At 37.6% G+C, this 26,872-nt stretch overlaps 1 protein-coding gene across 1 annotated transcript in view; it reads right to left on the bottom strand.

The window, feature by feature from the left end:
* Positions 1-9,600: 9,600 nt before the first annotated feature.
* LOC149181710 (DNA-directed RNA polymerases II, IV and V subunit 11-like) overlaps positions 9,601-26,872 on the bottom strand; it is a 43,259-nt gene continuing 25,987 nt past the window's right edge. The window contains exon 5 of the mRNA XM_089418379.1: positions 9,601-10,013. Coding sequence (XP_089274505.1) covers positions 9,969-10,013 — 45 coding nt within the window. The 3' untranslated portion in view covers positions 9,601-9,968. The remainder of the gene's footprint in view (positions 10,014-26,872) is intronic.

Here is a 26,872-nt window from a genome sequence, read left to right as displayed (position 1 = left end):
CGCTGGGAAGAATTTGAGGGACGAGCCTTAGGGCTCAGGATTTTATTGTAGACCTTCGAGACTTGAGTGTTATTCTTGGAGTTTTGGGCACGAGGCTGAAAGACTTCAACCTCGAAGTCTTTTGGGTCTGGGAGCCGAAGAGGCTGATCCTAGATAGGCAGGGAGGAATTGGTCGATTTGGTAATTGAAGCACAGGACTTGGATTCAGCAACGGAGTGACGTCGTCAGGGATCGACCCCAGTCAGTAAATTTAGGTATATGCATACATTTGAATTGGTATGTTAATTATAAATTTGATCCAAAGATTTATGATGTTAGAAATGAAATTATGATGTTATAGGCATTATATGAGGAGCAACGCATATTGGGACCTCGGGTGGGTCAACGGTAAGGCATACAGTCGAGATGACAACTAGTTAAGAGGAACCGAGACGAGGTTGAGGAAGACACCCGGGGTGATGAATTCAATTCGGTGGGACAGGTTTTAGCATTGTAAATCTATGTGAACTCTGCATTTTGTAATAAAGGAACCAAACCTTTCACTACGGTTTCATATCATAAAGTTTTACATTGTTATAAAGGGAGAATGAAGGTTGATGGGTCGTTCCATAAACCATGTACATGTGTTAGATGGCTTGTTTGTGGATGTTGAAGTAAAGCGTTACTTGTTGAAGTTCAATCAAGTAAAGTGACAATGTGCTTACTTATTCTATATTGATGAGGTTATGGTTATGTTAAGTAACTAGTATAGAATATAAAAAAGAGTAACATATTGTGAGGCATAATCTAGGTGGATTAACCGTGTGCTACACTGGGTAATGGTGAAACATGCCAATTCTACATGATTTGACATGGTGTGCCAACCATGCCTTCTAACTGCATGGAGCCCCTAGGGTGGAAATTACATATGTACTAATTGTATCTTTCTTTTCAATAAAGGAGTGGATAGCTAAATTTCCAATGTTTTGGCTATTTTAATCCATTGACAAAGATGAAATGTTATTGTTGATTTGGTATGTCTGACAATTTGATAATTTCCATGGTATGGAAGAAAACTTTGTATAATTTCTATTCAGAATAATACAAAGAAAAACTAAGGTATTGACTAATATTATTTTTTTAATATAACATAATATTTAATTTTGATATAAGTTCATTATTTTAATTTAATAATTGTTAATATAGTTTAGTATTTAAATTAAATATAACTTTAATTTAGTAATCATTTTTATATTGAAATAAATTAATTATAAATAAATCAAATTTATAATGTTTAAGTCCACGGGGTCTTGGATAGATGGTGATTGGGTGCTTTGTTAAGGCACTCCTTGATGTAAAGTCACTGGTTCAATTCCCCACCCCAATCGGGGTGATATATTGAACATGTTGAAGATGTAGTCATGTCAAGCTTATAAAAATAAAATTATCACAAAAATATTTTTTAAACATGTGATAAGGAAAGGTAATAATAACCCCAAGGGCTAGCTCAATTGGTCAAGTTCCCATCACGAAAGCATATCGCTAATGGAAGGTCATAGGGTCAATTCTCCTCAATGCCCTTCAGGTTAGACTCTACTAACAAGTCGATGAGATATGATCCCTTCGGGTGGATCTGCCCAAATATTTCCTCGAAGAAGCGGATAAGTAAAAGTAATAATAATAATAATAACTTTAACAATAGCTTAATAATTTCTCTATAAATTTAATGTCGTGTCTTAATTATACAACTTACTTTATTACTTAAATATATAAGTTAACATTTGTTAACAATTATATAACACGATTTAAAGGAACATTTTTATAAGGTGAAGTAAAAATGTTTTTAACTTCAATGTAAATTATCATGGATATGAATTAGTAATGTTCAAATTCATTAATCTATTTGAAATTTTTGTTAAAGCAACCAAATTTTTTTGTTAGGGTGATCTTTAACTTTTTTATTTGCATGTAAAGAAAAAATATTGTAAGACCATTGAAGTTATCTAAATTAGGCAAATGTCAAAAAGATGGTGAATCAATATTTATGTAAATATATATTGTTATGAGATAGATAATATTAAAGAAATAAAACAATTTTCAATCTAGAACAAGAGAAAAAGGCAAAGGTTAGATGCATAACCATGCATCGTTTAAAGAAACAAGATTTTTAAATGTGGAAAAACCAATAATCATGAACATTAATAGTAAAGTAACCACATTTCCCTACACAATAATACATTAATAAAACATTAATCTACACATAAACACATTCATTTACACAAAAACATGTCACCTATCGTTGACTATGATTGGCTAAGGCTAATATGGTCAACCATAGTTAACATGGGTGCTATGGTGAACCATAGTCACTATGTGCATTAACTTTAGTATTGTGACAAACAACAAAGAACGTACTATGTGACAAAGAATAAACAATTTCACAATGTGATGAACAATAAACATCACCACAATTAGGAAAATATAATTATTGTTGCAATGTGATGAACAAAAAACAATGTCACAATTTAATAAACATGAAATGGCATTGCAATGTGATGAACAACAAACTATGTCATAATGTAACATTGTTGAACTAGGTTACTAGTCTGAACTAGGTTTAAAAGGTCAACCATAGTCAACTAGGTGTGTGTGTGTGTGTGTGTGTTATGTTTTCTTTATATATCTAATTATATGTTGTTTGTGGTTGTTAAGCCTTGATATCGCTCCCCCAACCCTAACTAATTTTTTCCACTAACACTATGATGGATGTCGTTTGCTTACTTGGTGTACTACATACTCAACTATGGTGAATTAAAATGATCTCTCCATATAAAAATTTCATATGCTTTTAGTCCATATATATTATTTTAGTTTGGTGTAAATGTAGAATTCATTTAATGCTTTTACATATTGTGATGACACCAATTGAGGAGCCATGCCCACCTGGGACGAAAATATTATTCCCTTCCCAAGTATCATGTGTCAACTTAAATTTGGTTTATATATTTGTTTTGTTATCTTTTTTTGTTTGACTAATTAAAATATTATAAATGTGAATGCAAGTTGTGTCATTTTCCCATTTCCCGCACTATGTCACCTATATTGTTCACCACCATTTATTATTCACCCATCAATTTTCCATTAGTATCATCTCATTGCTCCAATTTTCGGTATCCATCTTACCACTACTTGGGAACTTCCATCATTACTACAACCCGTTAGTGTTGATTGTCACCCACCTCCACCACCTTTGTCATCACATCCACCCATAGAGGCTACATTCGTAGACCATCCAACAATCTCCATAACCACCCTCACCCTCCCAACCCCCTACTAAACATTTGGCTTCTCCAGATCGCCCCCATGGTGTCCCTCGATCATCATCCCTTTATGGTAGTTTAGTGGAAGAAATAGAAGATGCGGGTTGTGTAGCCAACTACTTCTTCTACCAGTGAATCTTCATCATTGTGCAAGGCATTCACAATGAGATCATTCGTTGATGAATTTTTTCTTTATCATCATTTGAATTGATTCTAGGCATTTTTTGTTTAAATTTCATGCTTTGACACTACTAACTACTATAGGGTGGTATTGCAAAGAGGTTGGAGTTGTGAAGTAGGGAAACACTCTCGCGACTAATCATATCATATGCAGTGAGTTTTATGGACTTGAATTATAAATACTTAGTTTGTGAGTGTGGCAATTTATTGTGGAAAATTTCTTATGAGAATGGCATTTCTTTTTGCAATCCCCGAAGAGACAAAGCATGCCCCAAAAGGAAAAGAAATTGAGCTCCCTCTTCTAGTAAGAGGAGAAAGATTGACTTCCAAGATGCAAATGATGGTTGTGAGAGTGGAAGTGGTCAATAAATAACCAATGAGGCCTATTTTTTATATACAGCGTCATATGCTATACTTTCATGTTTGGGCAAAAGACGTCGTTTATATATTAGAGCCATTTTCTTTATAGGCCACCATAGGCCACTAGGTTGAATTTGCATGTATGTGGTAATGATGGAATATCACTTACGGTGAAGTGAACACTCAAACATGTTACATTATTGAAGGTTCTTGGCTTAGGCTTTTTTAAAGACATGTCAGTTAGGCATATTCTTGGTGATACATGTAGTTGATGATCATGCAAAACTGGCAAGGTCACACCATGAAATTTTAAAAATATATACTAATACAAATTTCTGTTGAGAAAGTAATAATATTTGTTACACTTCCCACTTGAATACTTCCCATCTTAGATCTATGCATTTGGCTCTTACCTTGACCTACACTTCAACCTAGTGATTCTTCAATTTAGTCCTTAGTAGCATGTTCCACGCCTCTTTCACATGATGTCTTCCTATAGATATATGGGTGTGAACTTACCCCATATATGCTTCCCATCTTGCTCACTTCCAAAATGTCACATTAGAATACACAATACAAATGTGAAAGGTCAACGATGGCTTTTCATAGGAAAAAAGAAGGTGGTCTATTTGGCATACCCATGTCTCTAGTTGGTTATGCTTTCACAAATCCCAAAGGATCTCCTAAGGCTGCCTACTCGTTATTGTTTTGTATTTGTACAACCATTTCATTCACAATAATAAGTCAATCCCTTGATAATAAAAAAATTGCATATGAGCCCTACATGATCTATAATTGGAGACAAACTTTTGTGATCTTTAATTGGAGATAAATCCACTATCCTTAATTGTAGACATAAACTTTCAGATTTATGGCAGATTTTATTGGAGATAAATCACCTCTCCCTAACATTTTTTAGGATGTAGGCAATGCTCTTGTATATGTTCTGACAGATTTAATTGGAGATAAATCACCTCTCCCTAACATTTTTTAGGATGTAGGCATGCTCTTGTATATGTTCTGGCATTAGTCTAGCATTCCCACATTCAACTTCCATATCAATACCTACATTTCATTACCCAAATATGTTGGGAAATAGAGAATTCATAAACTCATGGATCCACAACAATACATATACTTTCAAACTTGCTTCGAGATTAATGGTGTCTAAAGTTTTCTTCTCATAATTATGATGTAGGCAAGGCTCTTGTATATGTTCTGGCATTAGTCTAGTATTCCCACATTCAACTTCCATTTCGATTACTACATTTCATTACTCAAATATGTTGGGAAATGATGAATTCATAAACTCATGGATCGACAACAATACATATACTTTAAAACTTGCTTGGAGATTAATGGTGTCTAAAGTTTTCTTCTCATAGGAAATCAGTCTTGTATATATTCCTCAAAATGTGACACTATGATATCTTGCTTTACCTTGATTGCAAATATTTCTTCCTTAATTTCTTTAAAATCCTAGCATAATTGATCGGTGGTTGCCAAGTGGTCATCATCACGAAAGCAACTTCCTTTTAATATTTTATTCTAGAAAATTAGTGAGATTATTAAATTCATTATCCCATGATATCAGTAGGGAATCCCTTATTAGTTGCATACCTTCAAGGTCTTCAAAAAATTTAATAACTTCAAGGGGAATCCCTTATTAGTTGCATACCTTCAAGGTCTTCAAAAAATTTAATAACTTCAAGGAAAACATTCTTTTTCTGGAGACCCTCACTGACTTCTCTAGAAATCACTTAGACCTCATGTGCAATAAATGTATTTAAATCATTTTCAAAAAAATGTTGATCCTGTTCTAAATCTTTATTCAATGAAAGAAGAAATTCTTTGTGAAATATTTTTTAACTCGAGATTGGTATCCTGGGCTTCTAAAATGATGTTTAGTTGTTTATTGATGTTTTACTAGGCTACTTTATTTACCTTGATAGATGTACCAGGTGTAGTTTGGGGTGTTTGATCAAGGGTGGCTATGGCTAATGGAGGCTAATGGAGTTGTAAATAGAGGTCTAGGGCTTAAAGTCTCTTCTAGTTCTTTTATCTTCCTCTTTAATTTTATATCCTCTAACGCTTACTATGAGATAGAGATGGCAAGAGCATCTCCTATAGTCATGTGCAGTGTGCAGTTTCAGGGGTCTTGTAGATCCAACCCCTAAAACATCACCTTCGGTCTCCATTTCTTTGCCACCTTTTTATTTCTAACATGAACTTTCTCAATTTGCAATTTTCTTCCTGCCTTATTATATCGGGTATTATGCTGGTTAAAGATTGTTCTTCAAAGATTGTCGGTTCTTCATGAGCCAATTCCTCTGCAATATTCTGACATTCAACTATCCTCAATGCTACCCAATCAGGTATCGTAGCATTATCCAGTTCCATATCAATAGGGCATTCAAGTTGTAGTGAATTCTTCTAAGTTGAGTTTTTCTCTCTTTATTGTGAAACAGTATGAGTTTTCTCAAAGCCAATGCAAAGGGGTTCCTCACCATCATCCCCTGCATCACTCTCTCCTATAGCTATGATTTATTCGTGTAGAAGAGGAACTATTATGTCCCTAAGGAGTGGATGAAGACTATACATTGTTTACGCTTTTTCCTCTCTGCTTTAAAGTGGATGAAGACTATACATTGTTTACGCTTTTTCCTCTGTGCTTTGCTTTAATATGTTGTTGGGAGATTTTGTTGATTTCAGTGGCCGAGTCTTCATTCCTTGTCACTTTTTCCTTTTTCCTTTTCCTTTTTCTTTGGCATGTCTTGATCATTGTCTCCTACTCCTTCTGCAATTCTGAGGAATAAATTACCCTACCTCATAAATGCTAAATGTTATGAAAATTACTCCTCCAGTGTCAAACCATTTAACGGACTTAGCATCTTTTAAGTTTGAATTCCTTGATATTTCTATATACTTCATATTAATGAGAAGAATTATTTATAGTAACGTTAGATTTATTGAAAAGGGTAATTGAATAAACTACTTATTTTTCTTTATATGAATAAACTACTTATTTTTCTTTATTTTTCTTTAGACTTCAACATCAAAATATCTATCAACTCTAGTCAACATGTATCTAAATCTTCTAGTGAAATTATCTTGAATAAGATAGAAACGAAAGGGAGACTTTTCTTTTCATAGAATGGCATACTAGGATTGAATTGGTTCAACTTCAACATTCACATTATTTATTAAAGGAAAACCTTCAAGCAGGTTACAGAAACCTATTGCCAAAACTAGACAAGTAGTCATAAAGAACCTTTGGGTTTTTAGATAAATGGATAACTGAAATGAAAAAAAAAAAGTCCATTTGAAATAACCTCTACCCAATAAAACAAGGTTTCTTTCCTGCAAGAGAAGTATATAATATGCAAAATTGACCCAAGTATGTGAGACATTAAATATCATCCCATCAGCGATGCAAATAACCAAGAGAAATTCCTATAGGGCTCTTCCAATAGAGAGATGCCAATTGCCATGAAATTAGCTGACATTTGAGCAGAATGGATCATGAAGTTCTTAAGCATATTTGGACCACCGCCTTGGGATTCCATGAAAAGAATCTACATAAAGAAGTTCGACGCCTTTGTTTGCATCAAGCAATCATAACATTTTTCTAAAAACCTTTGGCGTGATAAGGAGTAGATTTTTCCCTTAACAAAAAATTCAACTTTTCTAGTGTTTTTGTCAAAATGTCAAGCACACCAGAAGACTAGTTCTTTGAAATCAAATACTTTTGGAACACATCCAGCATTAATCCATCAATTTAGAAGACAAAAAACCGCAGTAACTCGGAAAAGGCTCGGATAGTGAGGACTGTCTCTCGGTGAAATATACCTCTTGGTGGAAGTGTTGAACACAGTTAATACAACGAAGAAATCCACTGTAAGGACTGTCTCTCAGTGAAGTCGGTTTCACATATGATCTATAGGTGCAAGTCTGTTGCTGCGTTACCAGCATACCCAAGATCTCTACACAAAGTCAAGTGAAGGATTGTGGTAGCCGTAAAGCAGAGAGCTGTGTTAAGAAGCCGAATGGACAAGGAGGCCAAAATCTGAAGATGTGCAGTAGAAGCTAAAGACTGTGAAGCAAAGGTCAGACAATGCAAGGGATAGTGACAACGTGTATTGAAGGTTATCCTAAATTTGTCAATGGTCTTGGTATTCATACACTAAACATCTATAAGAAGAGATTCAAGGGTTCTACTCTCAAGAGGAGAGGCTTTTCCCTGGCTTGGAGCAAACATACCGTGTACATGTTCTATTGTTGATCTTCTATCTGGATAATTGTTTGAAGAACACGCTAACATAACGACGATAAGCATATAGAAGAGAATGACAACACAAACATTATCAATAAGATTGAAGAAGAATCACTAAGTCAGTATTTGCCCTAGATTCTTCAACACCTCCTACACTTGGTTGCTTGAGGAAAGCATGGAGAGAGTTCAAATGCCAGTTATGTGAGGTGACGTCACTCAAGAAGGTCATCCACCTATGATTTCCCAAGGGGCAGGACAGATAGAAAAGAACTGATCTTTAAGTATATTTTTACTATCAAGTGGCCAATGTTCTGTAGCTACTAATTTCCCAAAGATCAGGATAGAGAGAAAATAAATTATCTTTAGGTATATTTTTACATTCAAGCGGCCAATGCTCTATCTAACAAAGCCCGTAGAAAGGCTGAAGTTTTTAAGAGACAGACTCGGTGTGAGACTAGATATGGTGGTAAACACATTCTTCACAAAGAGAGTGTTAGTTTGTTGCTCTTAATGTGTTCTCGATATCATTTCTTCCATTTGACATCATCTCCTATTTTTTAGGGATTTCTATTTTTAGACATTGACTAGGCTAGTGATTAATCATCATTCATGTTTTTGCATTAATAAAAGTGAGGGCAACACATCTAAAGAGATTTTCCTAGTTCCCCTTGGGATTCCTCTTGCATAGTGCACCCCACCTATAGAGTAATTTACTAATTTCGGATCTGCACAAGATCACTTAATGCATGTCAGCAAATTTTTAGTATCCACATTGCCTAAGTGGGAAGATTCTCTTCGGGTAGTCAACGTGTCAGTTAACAAGAGTTATGACCAAGCTATAACTCCTCTATGTGTTGATTTCTCTCTCTTCTGCACTTGGCTGCTTGAGAAAAGAATGGAGAGAGTTTGAATGCCAGTTATGTGAGTCACCCTGCAATGTTAGGCACTATCCTCCTTTTGTTATTCATTCAGTGAAGTTATTTTTCATGCTGATCTAATTTTTACGAGCATTAGAGTCCACAAACCAGTTTGATGTTTTATGATTTCCAGCAGGATGAAAATCTCGGATATATCACTCAATACTAGGCAGATTGACCTCAAATTTGGATATGTTGTGTCTTGCTCTGATCTATGATTCTACAGTTTTTGTTTTCGAAAAGAATCAGTTCTGATTGGTGTTCCATGAGTTTTCTCTCAGTTTTAGTTTTAGCTCTTAGGAATCAGATCTGCATATCATGGATTAGAAAAATTAACAAATACCCTTGCGTCCTTTGTTTTTATTTGTTCCTATACTTTTAAAGATAACATTGATTTAATTGATTTGCTTGTTCCAAAGGAAGTTGTTATTATAATGAATCTATGAAGTTAAAGACTCCACAAAATATGTTATAACCTTTAACCCGTCTGTATTTCAGTTAAAAGAAATTAGTAACCGTGCCAAAAACCTTACTTGCCAATGCAGCTTTAATAAACTGATTTGCACATGTATTGTGGGTAAAACATTTCCACAATCAAATAATTCAATCACACATTCACTGTTGACCAATCATCGGTTCCTACATATTTTAGTAATAAAAACTATCCCAAATATTAAAAGTGCTCCAAAAACATATTTTAACCCAGTCCATTGATGATTGTTGTGGGAGTGATGCAAAATCGAATCATGCATTTATGATGTATCTTTCAATCCAAAATTCAGAGAACTAATTCAACAACACTATAAATATTCTTATCAAAACTCCAGAAATAAAGGCATATATTTCAGATCAGACAGAAATCTATTATAATGTATTAACATTTATCCTGGTCCATAGCACAACTTGTTCAAGACATTCTTCAGTCAGAGGAATTGTTTTCTATAAACCATCTCGGTTTTCTGACTGAAGACGCACCAATTCATCCTGCAGATTGAAAAATGTCAGTGTTACTCATAGGACATCAGAGACGCTTAAAAGTTTTTGGTCATTACTACAAAGTTTAAAATATCAGAATAACTCTTAAAATTGCAATCTATCAGAATATTGATCTAACAAATGAGAGTACCTAACAATTCAGACACCCGTGTGTACAGTAAAATTCAACCAGAATCCCCACTCAATCGTGTCCAAATACAAGAACAAGCATAAAAAGAGATGCACATCCACAGAACATCATTACAAAAACAGAGCTTTGATCTTGATTTTTTACTGCACTAAGGAATGTTGGCAGTGTAACTAGTTTCGGTCTTCATAATTGTTGTTGTACTCATTTCAATATGTATCTTATGTGACAAACAAAAGAAGGAAAAGAAAAAGTTATTATTTTAAAGCATGGGTTTCATGCTCTTTATTGAGGAACTTCTAGGTAAAAGCATGCCCTTCATGCTTCTAGGGTTTGTTAGAACTTAGGTCATAGAATTTATTGTCATGAGTCAAGAAAGTCAACATCATGTTCATAAGAGCCTTCCAGGCAAAATATATCTTGTAAAAATAATTTCTTTTGAGTCCAGAAAATTCCTAGAAACCTCCAAAGTACAATTCGACCTAAAGGAGGGAATACGACCCCTTGGAAAGGCTATATAAAGGAGCAGTTCAACCTCATTTGCCACTCACTCATCAACAAGTTCGATCTCAAGAAAAGAAGTTTGATCTATAGTTGGGAAGCAAAAGAAAAGAAGAGTGAAGGTCTAGGAGGAGAGAAGGAAAAAGAATCTTGTTTTGGGGCTAATCTCTCTCACATGTGCGAAAAAGTAGGGTTTCTGCAACTTCCAAGAAGGCCAAAATTGTAGGATCGAGTTGTAGTAGGACAAGTGCAATATCGAGTAACTGGAAGAAGTAATATTCTATCTTGACCTCGTTAACCTTGGGAGGAGTTGTCTTGCTCTATGTAGGATCTTTTGAGGAAGTTGCATTAGGGTTTCTGCAGCAACTATACGACCGAAGTTGCAAGTTAAAGTTGCTAGACAAAGTTGCAGGGTCGAAGTTGTCGTCAAAGTTGCAGCTGGAAGTTGGTTGATGCAGGGATTGAGTTGTGATATTGGAAGCGCTGACTTGGTAATTGAAAGAGGACTTGGTCTAGGGTTTGGGTCTTTGTTGTCTCATTTGAAGCAAATTCTATAAGAAGATAAAAGTTTTTGGGCTTTCCCTTTAGGTTTTTGCCCTGACTTGGACCCTAACTTGTTAAAATTGGCAACTAGGGCCAAACTCCATGTGGGTCACCTTATTTATGGTTGATGATATTTTTCTTAGATTCCTCTCGTCGAGAGGTGTAGGATTGATCTAAAGATCATCCGATTCCGATAAGTATTTATGAAGATATGAATTTATTTTGATTATGGACAAATTGGCAAGTCGGCCAGCAACTTAAGTAGGCTCAGAAGCCCAACAGTCATGTCTATTTAACCTCAACGTTTTGCAGATAAATACAAGGAGCATTCTCCTCATTTGGACACTTCACTCTCACACACATCTCTCTCTCTCCTACGCAGAAAGAGTCTCTCTCTTTCTCACACGTGTGGCTGAAAGGAAGACGTCCTAGGGCAAAGACGACGCAGAAACAGGACAGCAAGTCATCTTTGACCAGCATTGACCTTCCAAGAAGTGCGGATTGGGTGTGGTTGCCTCTCCTAGGCAGGCTGCAATTTTTGGAACAAAAATCGAGGTGATCTGACCTCTAGTTTGCCTGGTATTCTCTGCCCTGGTTTAGGGCTACAGTTAACTTCAGAAATCTGCACTTTGACTGAACTTTTGGGGCTGTTCTAGGGCTGTTTCTTCAGGTTGTTCGAGGACAAGTTGACCAAAAATTGACCAAGTATTTTAGAGGTCAATTTCAGCTAGTTTGACCAAGTTTGACTTTGCTAATCTAGGGTTTGCTGTTGCTGATATAAAATTACAGAATTCAGATTTTGTACTATTTCTCTCTGTTGAACTATTGAAAATAAAAGAAGATTTGATCAAAAAGTTTCCCCAAATTGGAGTTTGTCCCTGGCTAGCTGCCACATCTTGTGTCTCTTGGCTTCGCTTGTTTTCGGTTGATCATTTAATGTTCTATCTGCACTTTACTTAATGTATATGTGATTGCTAATCTGTGGCTAATAAAAAGAAAAATAAGTAAATTGCTCTAAGCATAGAACATACCATAATTTAACATGGTATCAGAGCTGAGGTGAAGACAAAACTCAAGCAAGAGCAAGAGCAATCACCGAAGAGAAGGATTAACAGAGAATTTTAAAACATGGGGTCCTCAACACACTTCCCTGCTGAAGTCAAACTCTGTGAGAAGTCTGACTATCATGGATGGAAGATGTCTCTCGATCTAACATTAAAAGAGCAGGAAGTACTGGACCATGTGAGAGGTGGAATTGTTGAGCCTCCATCAAATGCATCCGTTGCTGCTAGAAACAAATGGACCAAGGGAGAAGTCAAAGCAAGGAAGATCATCCAGGACTCTATCGACAAACGTTTGGTGGCCTATGTTTCCGAGCTGAACACCTCCAAGGAAATCCACAATAGACTGGCGAGTTGATTTAAAGTTAATGATGCAAATCAAGTCTTGTTTCTTAGAAATAAGCTGAAGGAAATTAAGAAGGGCAAAGATGAAAGTATGCAAGCATATCTCTTAAGGATCACCGAGATCAAGAACGATCTCCTATCTATTGGGGAAGTAATTCTTGACAGGGAAATGACACTCACAACTCTTGGAGGACTACCATCTGAATGGTATATATTCAGGACCAGTGAAGATAATATCGGCGATATATCGTCGAATATTGGAAGTATCGCAGTATTTTCGGTGATCCAAAATATCGCCGAGAAAATATCACGATATTTTTGGCTCTCGAAAATATCGCGATATTTCCAAAATATCAGCAATATCTCGGCAAAATATCGCGAGACAATATACAATATCACCGGGTGTGTTTTGCCACAGCTAGAAAAAGAGAAAATCGTCTTTTTTCTTCATTTTTGTTTCTAAGTGTTGGAGAAGGAAGAGGAAGAGTTTTGTGGTGGTTGTCAAGGAGGGTTTGAGGATCAAACAACGATTATCACCACCAACTAAGATTTTTTTGTGGATCAAAGATTGAAGAATAGTAAGACAAACTTCATTTCTTCCATTAACAGGTATGTTCTTAAAAACCCCTATGTTAATGATTTTTTCACAGATTTAGAGTTATGTTTGCTTGCCTCTTTGCCTACCAACATTTTGTTTCTTTGTTTTTTTCCATTTGCTATGATTTTCATGCCCATGAGCCAATGCAAGGGTTTTCTCCATATTTGGACAGAAAAATTCATTTTTTTTCAACTTTCTTATGCACCCTCTTATTTCCATTTTTCATTCACATTGCAAAATGCAAATAATGTAGTAATTTTTTTTAAATGAGGTGGTTATTACTTATTATTTTGTGTTGGGAGGTTTAATGCCAATTTTTTTTTTTTTGTGCCCTCGGTTTGAATTAGTTCACTACAAATGTCAAATATGCCAAAAGCCTTGGACCCATTTTGGGAGTATGGGGAGGTTGTTGGTGGGGCAAATCAGGCATATATATCATGCAAATTGTGTGGGACCAAGATGTCAGGAGGGGTTACACGATTGAAATACCATCTGGCTAGACTCTCTGCACATGATGCAGATGTAATGCCTTGTATGGTTTCTAGTGCAGAGGTTATACAAAAAGCTCTTGAAGCAATTGCTGAACAAGACAGAAAGAAAGCTGCTAGGGAGAGGCCAATGGTCTCAGATAGATAGCTGCTAGTTTTATTTGTTTTGCAACTTTTGCTACATATAAGTTTATAACTCATGATGATGAAATACTTTTAAAGTTTTATATATGTGATGTTATTTTGTTTGAGTCCTTGATTGGACAATTATCAGGGATCAGCAGGATATGTGATGTTATTTTGTTTGAGTCCTTGATTGGACAATTATCAAGGATCAGCAGGATTTGGTATCGCCTTTGAAGTTTGATGTATCATTTCTATTTGACATCATATATATCAGTGCCTTCTTCATATTTATGTGCCAATGTGTTTAGTTCATGTTGTTATTGCTTTATATGTTTAGAAATCTGACAAAAAAAATAATAATAATAATAATAATGAATATATTATGCATTTTTTATGCTTGCCGATATTTGCCAATATTTTGTTGATATTTCGTCGATATTGTCGATAAGATATTCTCTGGACCCTCGTCGATATTTTGCCGATACCGATATTTTCAATTTCAACATTGTTCAGGACTACTCTTCTGAACAATAATGTAATTCTTGGATTTGAGGAATTAATGGCGAGATGCATTCAAGAAGAACCAATTCCGGGGCTAAATTCAAAGGAAAGGCTAGACCAAAGGGTGGAAGAAAAGGACGATGTTACAATTGCAATAAAATGTGTCACTATGCAAGGGAGTGCCCTGATAAAAGGGACTCACACCGGGACGATGATCAAAATCCCTCTCATGGCAATCAAAGGAATGGCAGGTCTAATGGCAAAGGCAAAAGAAGTGCCAGAAATCAAGGAAGAGGACAACCATTCAAGAAGGCAAGAAATTCCAGGTATGAATCTAACACCGTTAACAATAAGCAAGATGAATATTATCTACCAACAGCTCTATCTACCTCTGCTCCCCCGGACTCGCTGGGAAATTGGCTTATTGATAGTGGTGCCTCAAGGCACTTCACTGGTTACAAAGAAGCTCTCTATAATCTGATAGAGAAGGAAACCAACCTGGAAATTGTTCTTGGAGATAATTCAAAATATCCCGTGAAAGGCGTAGGAAATGTCACTCTTAAATTGAATCAGGGTAATACAATCCACCTACAAGATGTATTATATGTACCTGATCTCAAAAAGAACCTGGTGTCCATTTCGGCTATGGAAGACAAAGGCTACAAGGTGGCCTTCAACAATGGCAAGGTACGTGTATGGAAAAAGAATATTAAAGATGCCTTCACTCTTGGGTTTCGAGTTGATTCATTATATCAAGTCGGAGGAAGTCCGCTAGGTGTCATGTCTTGTGACACATCTCTTCAGTCCGAACTATGGCATCGAAGGTTTGCTCACCTTCATTATAAAGCTCTACCCGATGTGAGACAAATGGTGACAGGGATGCCCAAATTCCGAGTAGAACAAGAAGGTGTATGTCCAGGATGTGCTGAAGGAAAGCTCAAAAGGGGACCATTCCCCTCAAGCCAAAGCAAGACCTCCGATATATTGCAGTTGGTTCACTCAGACATATCTGGTATGATGCTTGTGAACTCCTTGGGAGGATATTCATATTACCTCACTTTTGCAGATGATTATTCTCGCAAGACTTGGATATACTTCTTGAAAAAGAAGGATGAAGTGATCTCCTGGTTTCGACACTTCAAAGCCTTGATCGAGAATCAAACCGAGAAGAAGATCAAGACCTTAAGGACTGATAATGGGATTGAATATGAATCCAATGAGTTTCATGACTTTTGCACTGAAGCTGGCATTAAGAGGGAGATTACTACACCATATACTCCTGAGCAGAATGGTGTGGCGGAAAGGAAGAACCGTACGATTGTGGAAGTTGTCCGTGATATGCTCCATATCACAGACTTCTGAAGTTTTTATGGGGCCGAAGCTACAAACACCGCCGTATATGTACAAAACCGATGCCCTCATCAAGCATTGGGTTCCAAGACTCCCGAAGAGATGTTCACTAGTAAGAAACCTAACGTATCTCATTTTAGAATTTTTGGAAGCCCTGTATATTTTCATGTGCCGAAGGAGAAAAGGAATAAATTGGGTGCATCTGGAAAGAAAGGAATCTTCGTGGGCTATAGCGAAAATACTAAGGGCTATAAAATCTATGTGGCTAGTCAAAGAGAAGTCGAGATTAACCATGATGTCACTTTTGACGAAGATAAGGCTCTTAGCAAAGTAGACAATCTTCCTACTCTAAGGGGATCTAAAGATGCTGACACCAGGGAACCGAAGGAAAAGGAAGATGAGACTATGCCCAATGTGGAAGAACCTATGGATCCTATTGATCCTCCTCCGCCTGAGCCCTCCTCTTCTAGGAAGAGGCCCTCATGGCTTAGGGGAACACTTGATGATGTTGAAGGACACATTGCACCCCGAGGAACCTTCCGTGAAAGTAAGAAGCCGAACAAGTATCAGAGATATCCGACCATCATGAGCAAGATCATCCAAAATGAGCCTTCATCATTCATAGATGCCGTCAAGCATCAAGTATGGAAGGATGCTATGACCGAGGAATATGAGTCCATTATGAAGAACGATGTCTGGGATGTGGTCCCCAGACCCCAGGGCAAAGCAGTTGTCACTTCAAAATGGCTTTACAAGATAAAGCATGCAATTGATGGAAGTATGGAAAAGTATAAGGCTCGTTTTGTCGCTTGTGACTTCTCCTAGAAGGAAGGTATAGACTATGATGAGATATTTGCACCTGTTGCCCGATATACCACCATTCGCTCGATCATAGCCCTTGCTGGTTCGCAATGATGGAACCTACATCAGATGGATGTCAAGACTACGTTCTTACATGGTTCGATCAAAGAAGAGGTCTATGTGGAGCAACCCGAAGGATTTGAGATTTATGATCAAGAATCTCATGTGTGTAGGTTGAAGAAGGCCCTCTATGGGTTAAAGCAAGCACCCCGAGCATGGTATGAGAGGATCGATAGCTACTTGATGAAGCTGAGATTCACTATGAGTGAAGCCAACCCTAACCTTTACTTTAAGGTTATAGATGACAAGCCTCTCATACTGGTGCTTATGTTGATGACCTCTTTCTAACAGGTGCAGACCCTCTCATTCACGAATGTAAGGAGAAGTTGGCTTCTGAGTTCGAGATGAAAGACCTAGGACGTATGCATTACTTCCTAGGACTCAAAGTTTGGCAGAAACCAGGGGAGATTTTCCTCTCTCAAGGAAAATATGTGGTGAAGATATTGGAAAGATTCGGCATGGTGGACTGCAAGCTTCAAGAAGTTAAGCGGTAGTGTTGCCGAACCTGTTTTACAAAATGCTACCGAGTATCGTCAACTCGTCGGAGCATTAATGTTCTTGGTGAACTCCCATCCAGATATATGCTTTGCAGTCAACACATTGAGTCAACATATGGTTGAGTCTCACCCCTTACATTGGATTGGTGCCAAGAACTTGTTGAGATATCTTCGTGGCATAATCACTCATGGGTTGAGATACACTGTCGGAGATGTAAAACTACTTGGGTATACTGATGATGATTGGGCAGGCAGTGTGGTGGACCGAAAGAGCACTTTCGGGTGTTGTTTCTCGTTGGGATGTACCTCGATATCCTGGATGAGTAGGAAGCAGAAGTCAGTGGCTTTGAGCACCGCGAAGGCAGAGTACATTGCTGCTAGCATGGCCTCCTGTGAGGCAGTCTAGTTGCAAAAGCTCTTCAGTGAGTTGTTTGGATTTACATTGGATACCACCGTGATTCTATGTGACAACCATAGCAGGATCTGTTTATCAGAAAATCTCGTATTTCATGATCGCTCCAAGCATATCGATATCAGGTACCACTATATTCGAGATATGGTGCAGCGACGAGCAATAAGGCTCCAACATATCGGTATAGATGAATAGGTCGCCGACATTCTGACAAAGCCCCTAGGAAAGGTAAAATTCCTGACTTTCCGAGAACGACTTGGTGTCGTTCAGAGACCCGTTGATGAGGGTCGAGTATGATGTATTGAGCTCTAGGAGCTCTAGGGGGGGGCAGGGTACTTCTTGGAGCAACATGAGACCACAAGGTGACTCACCATCCCCTAGTGGTGCACTATGTACAGGGTAAAGGTTCAACCTTCCCCTGTGACACCCCGTGGCAACTATCGAACAGAATGATTAGTTCTCCTGTGGGCTAGGATGATTCGTTCTCCATGGCGACTGTGGAGCAGAATGATTAGTTCTCCTGTGGGCCGGGATGATTAGTTCTCCCGTGGCGACTGTGGGGCAGGATGATTTGTTCTCTTGTGGACAAGATGATTAGTTCTCCTGTCGAGGCATCCTACCCATGCAAGCTAGGACTCATGGGAAGTACCTCTCATCTGATCAATGAGTAGGGAAATGGGGTTAGGGACCATAGTAATACTATCGATAGACGCATCATTGTATCTATCATACTCCCTATGCTAGGATGACCTCCATTGATCTGGGATCAATAATACTGATCTAGGATCAGTGAGAGTGGTACACACTCTAAGACTGACTTTGGGTCAGTGGAGGATGGTATGATACATCCTCGATCATTTCTTCTTCATAGTTCGAGCAGAGCAAAACAGAACAAAGTAGAGCAGAGCAGAATGGGGTCAAGCTGTACAAGACAGTGCATTTGATGGATGGAGGGCAATGACGGTCTGACAGATTGCAGATGAAGTTCTCCCTAGTTGAGAGGGAATGTTAAAATTGGCAACTAGGGCCAAACTCCATGTGGGTCACCTTATTGATGATTGCTGATATTTTTCTTAGATTCCTCTCGAGAGGTGTAGGATTGATCTAAAGATCATTCGATTCCGATAAGTATTTATGAAGATATGAATTTATTTTGATTATGGACAAATTGTCAAGTCGGCCAGCAACTTATGTAGGCTTAGAAGCCCAACAGTCATGTCTATTCAACCTCAACGTTTTGCATATAAATACAAGGAGCATTCTCCTCATTTGGACACTTCACTCTCACACACATCTCTCTCTCTCTCTCTTGCGCAGAAAGAGTCTCTCTCTCTTTCTCACACGTGTGGCTAAAAGGAAGACGTCCTAGGGCAAAGAGGACGCAGAAACAGGACAGCAAGTCATCTTTGACCAGCGTTGACCTTCCAAGAAGTGCGGATTGGGTGTGGTTGCCTCTCCTAGGCAAGCCGCAATTTTTGGCACAAAAATCGAGGTGATCTGACCTCTGGTTTGACCGGTATTGACTGCCCTAGTTTAGGGCTGCAGTTAACTTCAGAAATCTGCACTTTGACTGAATTTTTGAGGCTGTTCTAGGGTTGTTTCTTCAGGCTGTTCAAGGACAAGTTGACCAGAAATTGACCAAGTATTTTAGAGGTCAATTTCAGCTAGTTTGACCAAGTTTGACTTTGTTGATCTAGGGTTTGTTGTTGCTGATATAAAATTACAGAATTCAGATTTTGTACTATTTCTCTCTGCTGAACTATTGAAGATAAAAGAAGATTTGATCAAAGGGTTTCCCCGAATTGGGGTTTGTCCCTGGCTAGCTGCCACATCTTGTGTCTCTTGTCTTGGCTTGTTTTCGGTTGATCATTTAATGTTCTATCTGCACTTTACTTAATGTATATGTGATTGCTAATCTGTGGCTAATAAAAAAAAAATAAGTAAATTGCTATAAGCATAGAACATACCATAATTTAACATAACTCCTATGTCCACTGTCTTTATTATTTTTTCTCTCAATATTTATTTGATGAAGAAGATCTAATAATGAAACACAAGAAGAAGAATAAAGTTCACAAGCAAAGTATTAAGGTTTAAGGAAAATTGGAATTAATAGTTGCTATTTTTGCATTTTCCAACATGGTTTCAGAGCTAAGGTGAACAAGAAGGCAGCTAGAAGAATCATCTTGTGGACACAAGGGTTTGCTAAGGGGAAAAGGAAGACCTATTGATCTAGAAGAAGGGTCTCATCAGAAGAAAGCTTGAAGAAGACTACGAGAAGATTGTTGTTCTCTCTTGAAAAAAGGATCTAGTTGAAGACTCGTTGGAAGACCTCCCTGAAGGAAGCATCTTGGTATCATCACAATTGGAAGTCATTATTGAAGTCTCTTTGAAGATTTTGAAAGCCTCAAAACAGTTGAGACATCATCAGAAAGGGAAGACTCTTGAGCATCAAGCAAGTATCATATTGTTATTCTATGTCTAAATCTAAAGGTCATATGGGTTCTTTATGCAAGGAAAGCAATAAGCTCGATGGCTCATCGAATTTCCTAGCATGGAAGAAAAGGATTGACCTACTTACAAAATATGAAATAATGGAATATGTAACTGGAGAAATTACTAAACCTAGCAAAGACAAGACTCAAGAACTAGCAAAGTACAAGAAAGGAGAAGTAAGAGCACAAAGGATCATCATTGAATCCATTAAATATCCTCTTGTTCAATTTCTTGCAAATTTGAAAACTTCCAAGGCTATGTATGACAAGCTAGTGAATTTGTACTCTGTAAGTACATCAGGACAAAAGATGTCTTTGAGGATTAAGCTATACATAATGAAGAAATCAAAGAATGATGACATGGCTTCAATTATAAATTCCAATTTATAGTAGCGGCTATTAATTCCAATTTTCCCCTTCAACATTCCTAGAAGGCTGAAATTGTAGGATTGAGTTGCAGTAGGACAAGTTGCAGTATCGAGTTGCTGGAAGAAGTAATATTATGTCTTGAGTAAGAAGGATCTCTGGAAGAAGTTGAATTAGGGTTTCTGGAACAGCTACAGGGTTGAAGTTGCTAGATAAAGTTGCAAGTCGAAGTTTCAAGGTCGAAGTTGTGGTCAAAGTTACAGCTAGAAGCTAGTTGATGCAAGATTGAGTTGTAATATTGGAAGGGCTAACTTGGTACTTGGAAGAAAACTTGGTCTAGGGTTTGGGTCTTTGTTGTCTCATTTGAAGCAGATTCTATAAGAAGACAAGAGTTTCTAGCTTTTCCCCTTGGAACGGTTTTGCCTTGGCTTGGAGCCTAACTTTTGTGTCCATCGTCTTTATTATTTTTTATCTTGATATTTGTTTGATGAAGATCTAATAACGAAACAAAAGAAGAAGAATAAAGTTCACAAGCAAGTATTAAGGTTAAGGAAAATTGGAATTAATAGTTGTTATTTGAATGCCATGACTTCAACTATACGAGTAGTGTTCCAAGGCATTTATTGCTTTCACAATGAACTATCCCAAGTATTCAGGAAAGTTTATTTTTCCAGCTACCTTTATCTCCCATTAGAAACCCTAATCCAAAGGTCAATGACATGTCTTCATCATTACCCTAGAAGAAAAGTACCTCAACATAAATCCACACCAAAAATATGACCTCATACGCAAGACCACTAACTTTAATACCAAAAAGTCTATTATCACAATAGGTAATATAACAAGATACAACACATATGGTTGTGTACAAGAGTTGAACTACTCCCCTCAACCAAAGTTATAATTTCAAACTAAACCCCAAGTTGCAAGCTTGAGCATTAAAATAATACAATATGAAATAGAGATGAGTTAAATAATATACAACCAAAGAAAAATAATAAAAATTATAGGTAATAAAACCAAAGCATACCCCACCATGAGCTCCCATGAAATGTATATACTCAAACCAACATCCAAGGTCATCTAATCTATATAGGTTATAACACATAAAGATAAAATATGCATGCAATAAGCATAAGGGCCAAGTGAATCAATAAGGTTCCAAAAACAAAGACAACATGAATACATGATCATTTTAGAATCATTATGATAAATAGTGACAACAATAGTAATGGACGAAAAAAATGCTACACAGTGGCTCATCGGGAAACAATCCATTCACGGTCATATACTATATTAATTCTTTCACCCTCTTTTGATGATCATTTCACATACAAACGCTTATACCAAAAACAACAAAATTATTTAGACCAAGCGCATTATAAAAGAAGTATGCGGCCTACCTCCAAGTTGTCCAATGATGCAGCTCAAGGTCTTCACTCTTGACCAACCTTTGCATGTGATGACAATAAATATCCACATACTAGAAATACTTGACTTTGTTGTCCATGCTCTCACATTCCAATGTTCTCTATATGCACCACATGTTCTACTCAACTGCACTCAAAAAATCATCTTCGTGGAGGGTAAAGTTGTTTGTATGGCATGTATCTAGCCTAGTTGATGTAGGAAATGCTAGGTCACCAACCACATGTTTAACAATTTACTCATTACTCATATCGGCATCAATGTTGGCTGAAAATTTCAATCCTACTTCCACAGATGAAAAAGTTGCTTTGTACCCAAACATGAAAGTATTTTCCACAGTTAGGTAGACAAGTATATCACTTTTCAAGACTAGGCCTTTGGAGCCTCCTTTTAACTTGTAAATGGCCATATCCAAAAGCTTCCTCTTATCTACCAACTACAACTTACATTGCAACACTTGTGGTCCATCTTCACACCATCCACTCCTTAATCTAACCCCCAAATCCACCCATCCAAATTGTATGGCCATCACTAGAACCGATTGTTGAAAATTGTAGCTAGGTTCGGTCTTCATAATAACCTCATTGTAATCATGACATTGTATACTCTTTATAAAGAAAGAAAGAGAAATTATATTTTATTTTGGAGTATGGGTTTCATACTCGAGTTTGAGTCAAAAGCATGTTCCTCATGCTTTTAGGTTTTCTAGGTCTTTCTAGGATAAAGAATATTAATGGTCATGTGTCATAGTCCCATTTGGACTCATTGTAATATAGAAAGATATTTATCTTATCAAGAAAAAACCATTTTGTATCCCAAGACCAGTTGGCCCAAGAGCAAGATCAAGCCGGCCTAAAGGAGGGCTATTCAACCCCTCAAGTCTATAGTCACTTCAAAATGGATTTACAAGATAAAGCACGTTGCAAATGGGAGCATTGATAAATACAAAGCATTGTTTGTAGCAAAAGGCTTCTCACAGAAAGAAGGGATTGATAACGAAGAATCTTTGCTCCCACAGCTAGATATACAACAATAAAATCGCTTCTTTCATTGGTTGCTACTATGGGATGGAACATCCATCAAATGGATGTCAAGACAACTTTCTTGAATGGGACCATTGATGAGGAGGTTTACATTGAGCAACCTCAAAGATTTGAAATAAATCAAAGGGAGACTCATGTCTGCAAGTTGAAGAAAACTCTATATGGCTTAAAGCAATCACCTAAAGCTTAGTATGCAAGAATGGATGTGTACCAATTGAGACTTGGTTTTACCCAGATTACTGCAAATCCTAACCTATATCTCAAGGTGAACTAGTCATCGTACTCTTGTATGTGGATGATCTACGAGTCACAGGTGTAGAGCATTGGATTCAAGAATGCACGAAACAATTAGCAATTGAATTCGATATGAATTATGCATTATTACTCGAGACTAGAAGTATGGCAGAAACCAGGGGAGATATATCTTGGTCAAGGTAAAGATGTGATCAAGATACTTCAGAAGTTTGGTATGATGGATAGCAAGCCTCTGATGACTCCAGTCATTACCAATCTAAAGAAGTTGAGGAGTTCAAAGTCTAGTCCAGTGGATCCTACTTGCTACAAACAATTGAGTGGGTCCTTGATGTATCTAGTAAATATGTTTTGCAGTAAATGTCCTCAGTCAGTTTCAGATGGAGCCAAAACATGATCATTGGATTGCAGCCAAGAATATCCTAAGATATTATGCGGAACCATACGTCACTACCTTTGGCATACTAGTAATGAAATCCAACTCGTGGGATATACAGATTCAAATTGGGGTGGCAATGAGACAGGGGGAAAAAGCACAACCGGTGGATGTTTCAGCCTAGGGTCTTCCATGGTCTCATGGATGAGCAAAAAGCAAGATATAGTTGCTTTGAGTAGTGTTGAAGTTAAATATGTTGCGACAAGCAAGGTCTATCCGGAAACAGTTTGGCTCATAAATTTATTATCAGACTTGTTTGAAGGACCGCTTAAACCTACACAGATGCATTGTGACAATGAAAGTTGCATAAGATTGACAGAAGACCCGGTGTTTTAGGCTAGGACAAAGCATATAAATAATAAGCACCAATACATCGGAAGCTTGGTATGAGATGGGATCCTGGAGCTACACTATCTACCTATTGATGAACAAGTAGCAGACATACTAACTAAAGCGTTACCAAACCAGAAGCTTGAGTACCTGAGAGGTAAGCTTGGTTTGGTGGACATCTCTTCCCTAATTGAGAGGGAGTGATGTTAGATAGTTTTTGTCTTTATAGGTCATGCACTAGACCAGGACTAACAGTCGTAAGTCTTAGTGAAGACCATAAAGAAAGAATGGACTCTGGAGGATTGGATAAACATCTTAGATTGAAACTTCTTATGGATTGTAGAATCCAAGAAAAGAAGTTGTTGATTGATACTCTTTGAGGACGAGGTAGGGCATCCATAATAAGAGTAGTCGAAGAGGACCCATATTTTTTGATGATTCAGGTTTGGAAATCCAAGATAAGAATAGTCCTAAAAGGACATACCTTGTGAACATCCAGATGGGGTATGTGCCTTAGAGGTAGTGTGGCAACTCACGTAAAGCCTCCCAACATAATGCTCTCAAATAAGGATGAGCTTGTCTAGTTAAGGCCTTCAAGGACAGTGTTGGTTATGACAAAGATGCTTGACAAAATACAGCTTATCAATCTGACTCTTCTTATGAGCGTGCTTCAAGATTGAGATTCCTTGTACCATGTAATGGGATTACGAATACCTCCCTAGCTAAGAGGGAGTGTTAAAAATTGTAACTAGGTTCAGTTTTCATAATGACCTCAGTGTAATCATGACATTGTATATTCTTTATAAAGAAAGAAAAAGAAAGAAAGAGAAATTATACTTTATTTTGGAGAATGGGTTTCATACTCAAGTTTGAATCAAAAGCATGGTCTTCATGCTTTCAGGTCTTGTAGGTCTTTCTAGGATAAAGAATATTATTGGTCATGTGTCATAGTCCCATTTGGACTCATTGTAATAAAGAAAGATATTTATTTTATCAAGAAAAAGCCATTTTGTATCCCAAGACCAAGTCAGCCCAAGAGCAAGATCAAGTCAGCCTAAAGGAGGGTTATTTAACCCCTCAAGGAGGCTATAAATACAAGGAGCTCAACCTCATTTGAGACACTCACCCAAGTCAAGTTTGATCTGCAATAGCGAAGGAGAAGAAGAGCTAGAAGGACGAAGAAAGGAAGGAAAAAGTGAAGTTTCTTGGGCTAAATCTCTCTCTCTCCACACGTGTGAAGCTAGGTTTCTATGAAGCTGCAGTTGCAGGAGGCCGAAATTGCAAGGTAAAAATTCTTAGAAGCAAATGCAGGGCTGAAATTCTAGGATGAAGTTGCAGTAGGTCGAAGTTTGGAAGCTGCCTTAGAGAAGATCTTGTTGGGGGCTAACTTGGTGCTTGGTAGGGTTGTTGGCTTTGGTCTTTAGGTCTTGGAAGTCTCTTTGTAAGCAGATTCTAAAGAAGAGAAGCATTTTTCTGGGTTTTCCCCTTGGAGGGGTTTTGCCCTAGCTTGGAGCCTATATCTTGTGTACTTTGTATTATTGTGATCTTCATTGTTTTGGTAATTGCTTGATGAACAAAGATCTAATAAAGTAATAAAAGGCCAACACATATCACAAGTAATTATCAAGTTAAGGAAAATCATCTATAATACACAAGTCTCTTGATTTTCCAAAATCGACCTGCATATATCTAACTTTAATTTAGGAGCAAACTCTCTCTCAATATTTGTGACTACTTGTTTGATTCATCTTTGCCTTCTTCCCAACTTCATGTCTACAAATAATATGTTTCCTTAAAATTACTTGAGACGCAATACCTCTAGATGCATTTTTAGTATAGCCCGTTGGAATTTTAGCTATTTGACTCATTGGTCAAACCTATAATCTGAAGACTTTGATAAAGCTATACAATATTTTACCTGCTCATATGCACATGGTGGGGAACAAAAAACCCCATTGCCCAATGCACAAGGCACCTAGAAAAAAAATTGAAGATCAAAAGTCTTGTAGAGCATTTCTACCCCTTTTTCTCTCTCTCTTCTTCTACGGTGTCAAAGATCACTCGATACCTCATCTGCCCAAAAAGAACATTGCCCATGAGATGTGGAAAACTCTTCGAGATTTGTTCCAGAATAAGAACAAGAATCGATTGTTGGTATTGAGAGATAAGTTGAAGAACATCAAGATGTTGGATGGTGAAGGTGTGACTCCATATCTGACAAGGATTACTCAAGTTTGTGAACTGTGAGACAAGGACCTCCATAAGAAGAAGAAGCCTTTTGATGATAACAAGGCTCTTGCAGGGAAGATGAAGGGCAACGCAAAGGACTTGATCAAGTTGAAGTGTTATACATGTGGCAAATATGGTCATTCTTCGGGCATGTGCCTGTGGAAGAATAAGGGAGACAATGAGAAGAGGAAGGGAAAGTAGTTGGTGTTGTTGCATCTTCTGAGCTGGATGACCTCTCAATCATGTTGGAGGACTTTGCTCTAGTTTCTCATTTCTCTTAGGGTGCCATCAACAAGGCTGCATGGTACTTGGACAATGGAGCGTCGAAGCATTTGACAAGTTTGCGTGAAGTTTTTGAGACTCTACCTGAATGGGACTCAAAGTTGCACATGGAGGTGGGCAACAAGAGTCAAAAAGCGATCAGAGGATCAGGTGTTGTGCTAATTAGGGTGGAGTCAAGTGGGTTGTTACGAGTTCGTGATGTACTGTGGGTACCAGAGCTCAGATACATCTTGTTGTCTCTCCCAGTTATCGAGGCGAAGGGGTTTGAGGTGATTTTCCAGGATGGGAAAGCAAATATCGGGCCCAGGGGCTCCAACTCTATTAAAGTTATCATTGAAGTTAGGGAGCATCATCTATACCATTGATGGGCAATCCTATAGATCAGGGGAAGAAGCAGGTTCCTAACACTCAAAGGGAGTCAAGTTCGAGCAGGAGTATGCAAGTTTAGAGGGAGATTATGCAACCCAAGAAGAGCGCACTATCAGTGGGAAGCACAGGGGCTTCTACTAGTAAGAA

Source organism: Pinus tabuliformis, chromosome 3_2 (assembly GCF_031772625.1).
Source record: "Pinus tabuliformis cultivar Carrire ecotype Pingquan chromosome 3_2, CPIR1, whole genome shotgun sequence".
Classification (NCBI taxonomy): Eukaryota; Viridiplantae; Streptophyta; class Pinopsida; order Pinales; family Pinaceae; genus Pinus; species Pinus tabuliformis.
The sequence above is the reverse complement of the archived record's forward strand: the minus strand, read 5'-3'. Positions and strand labels throughout refer to the sequence as shown.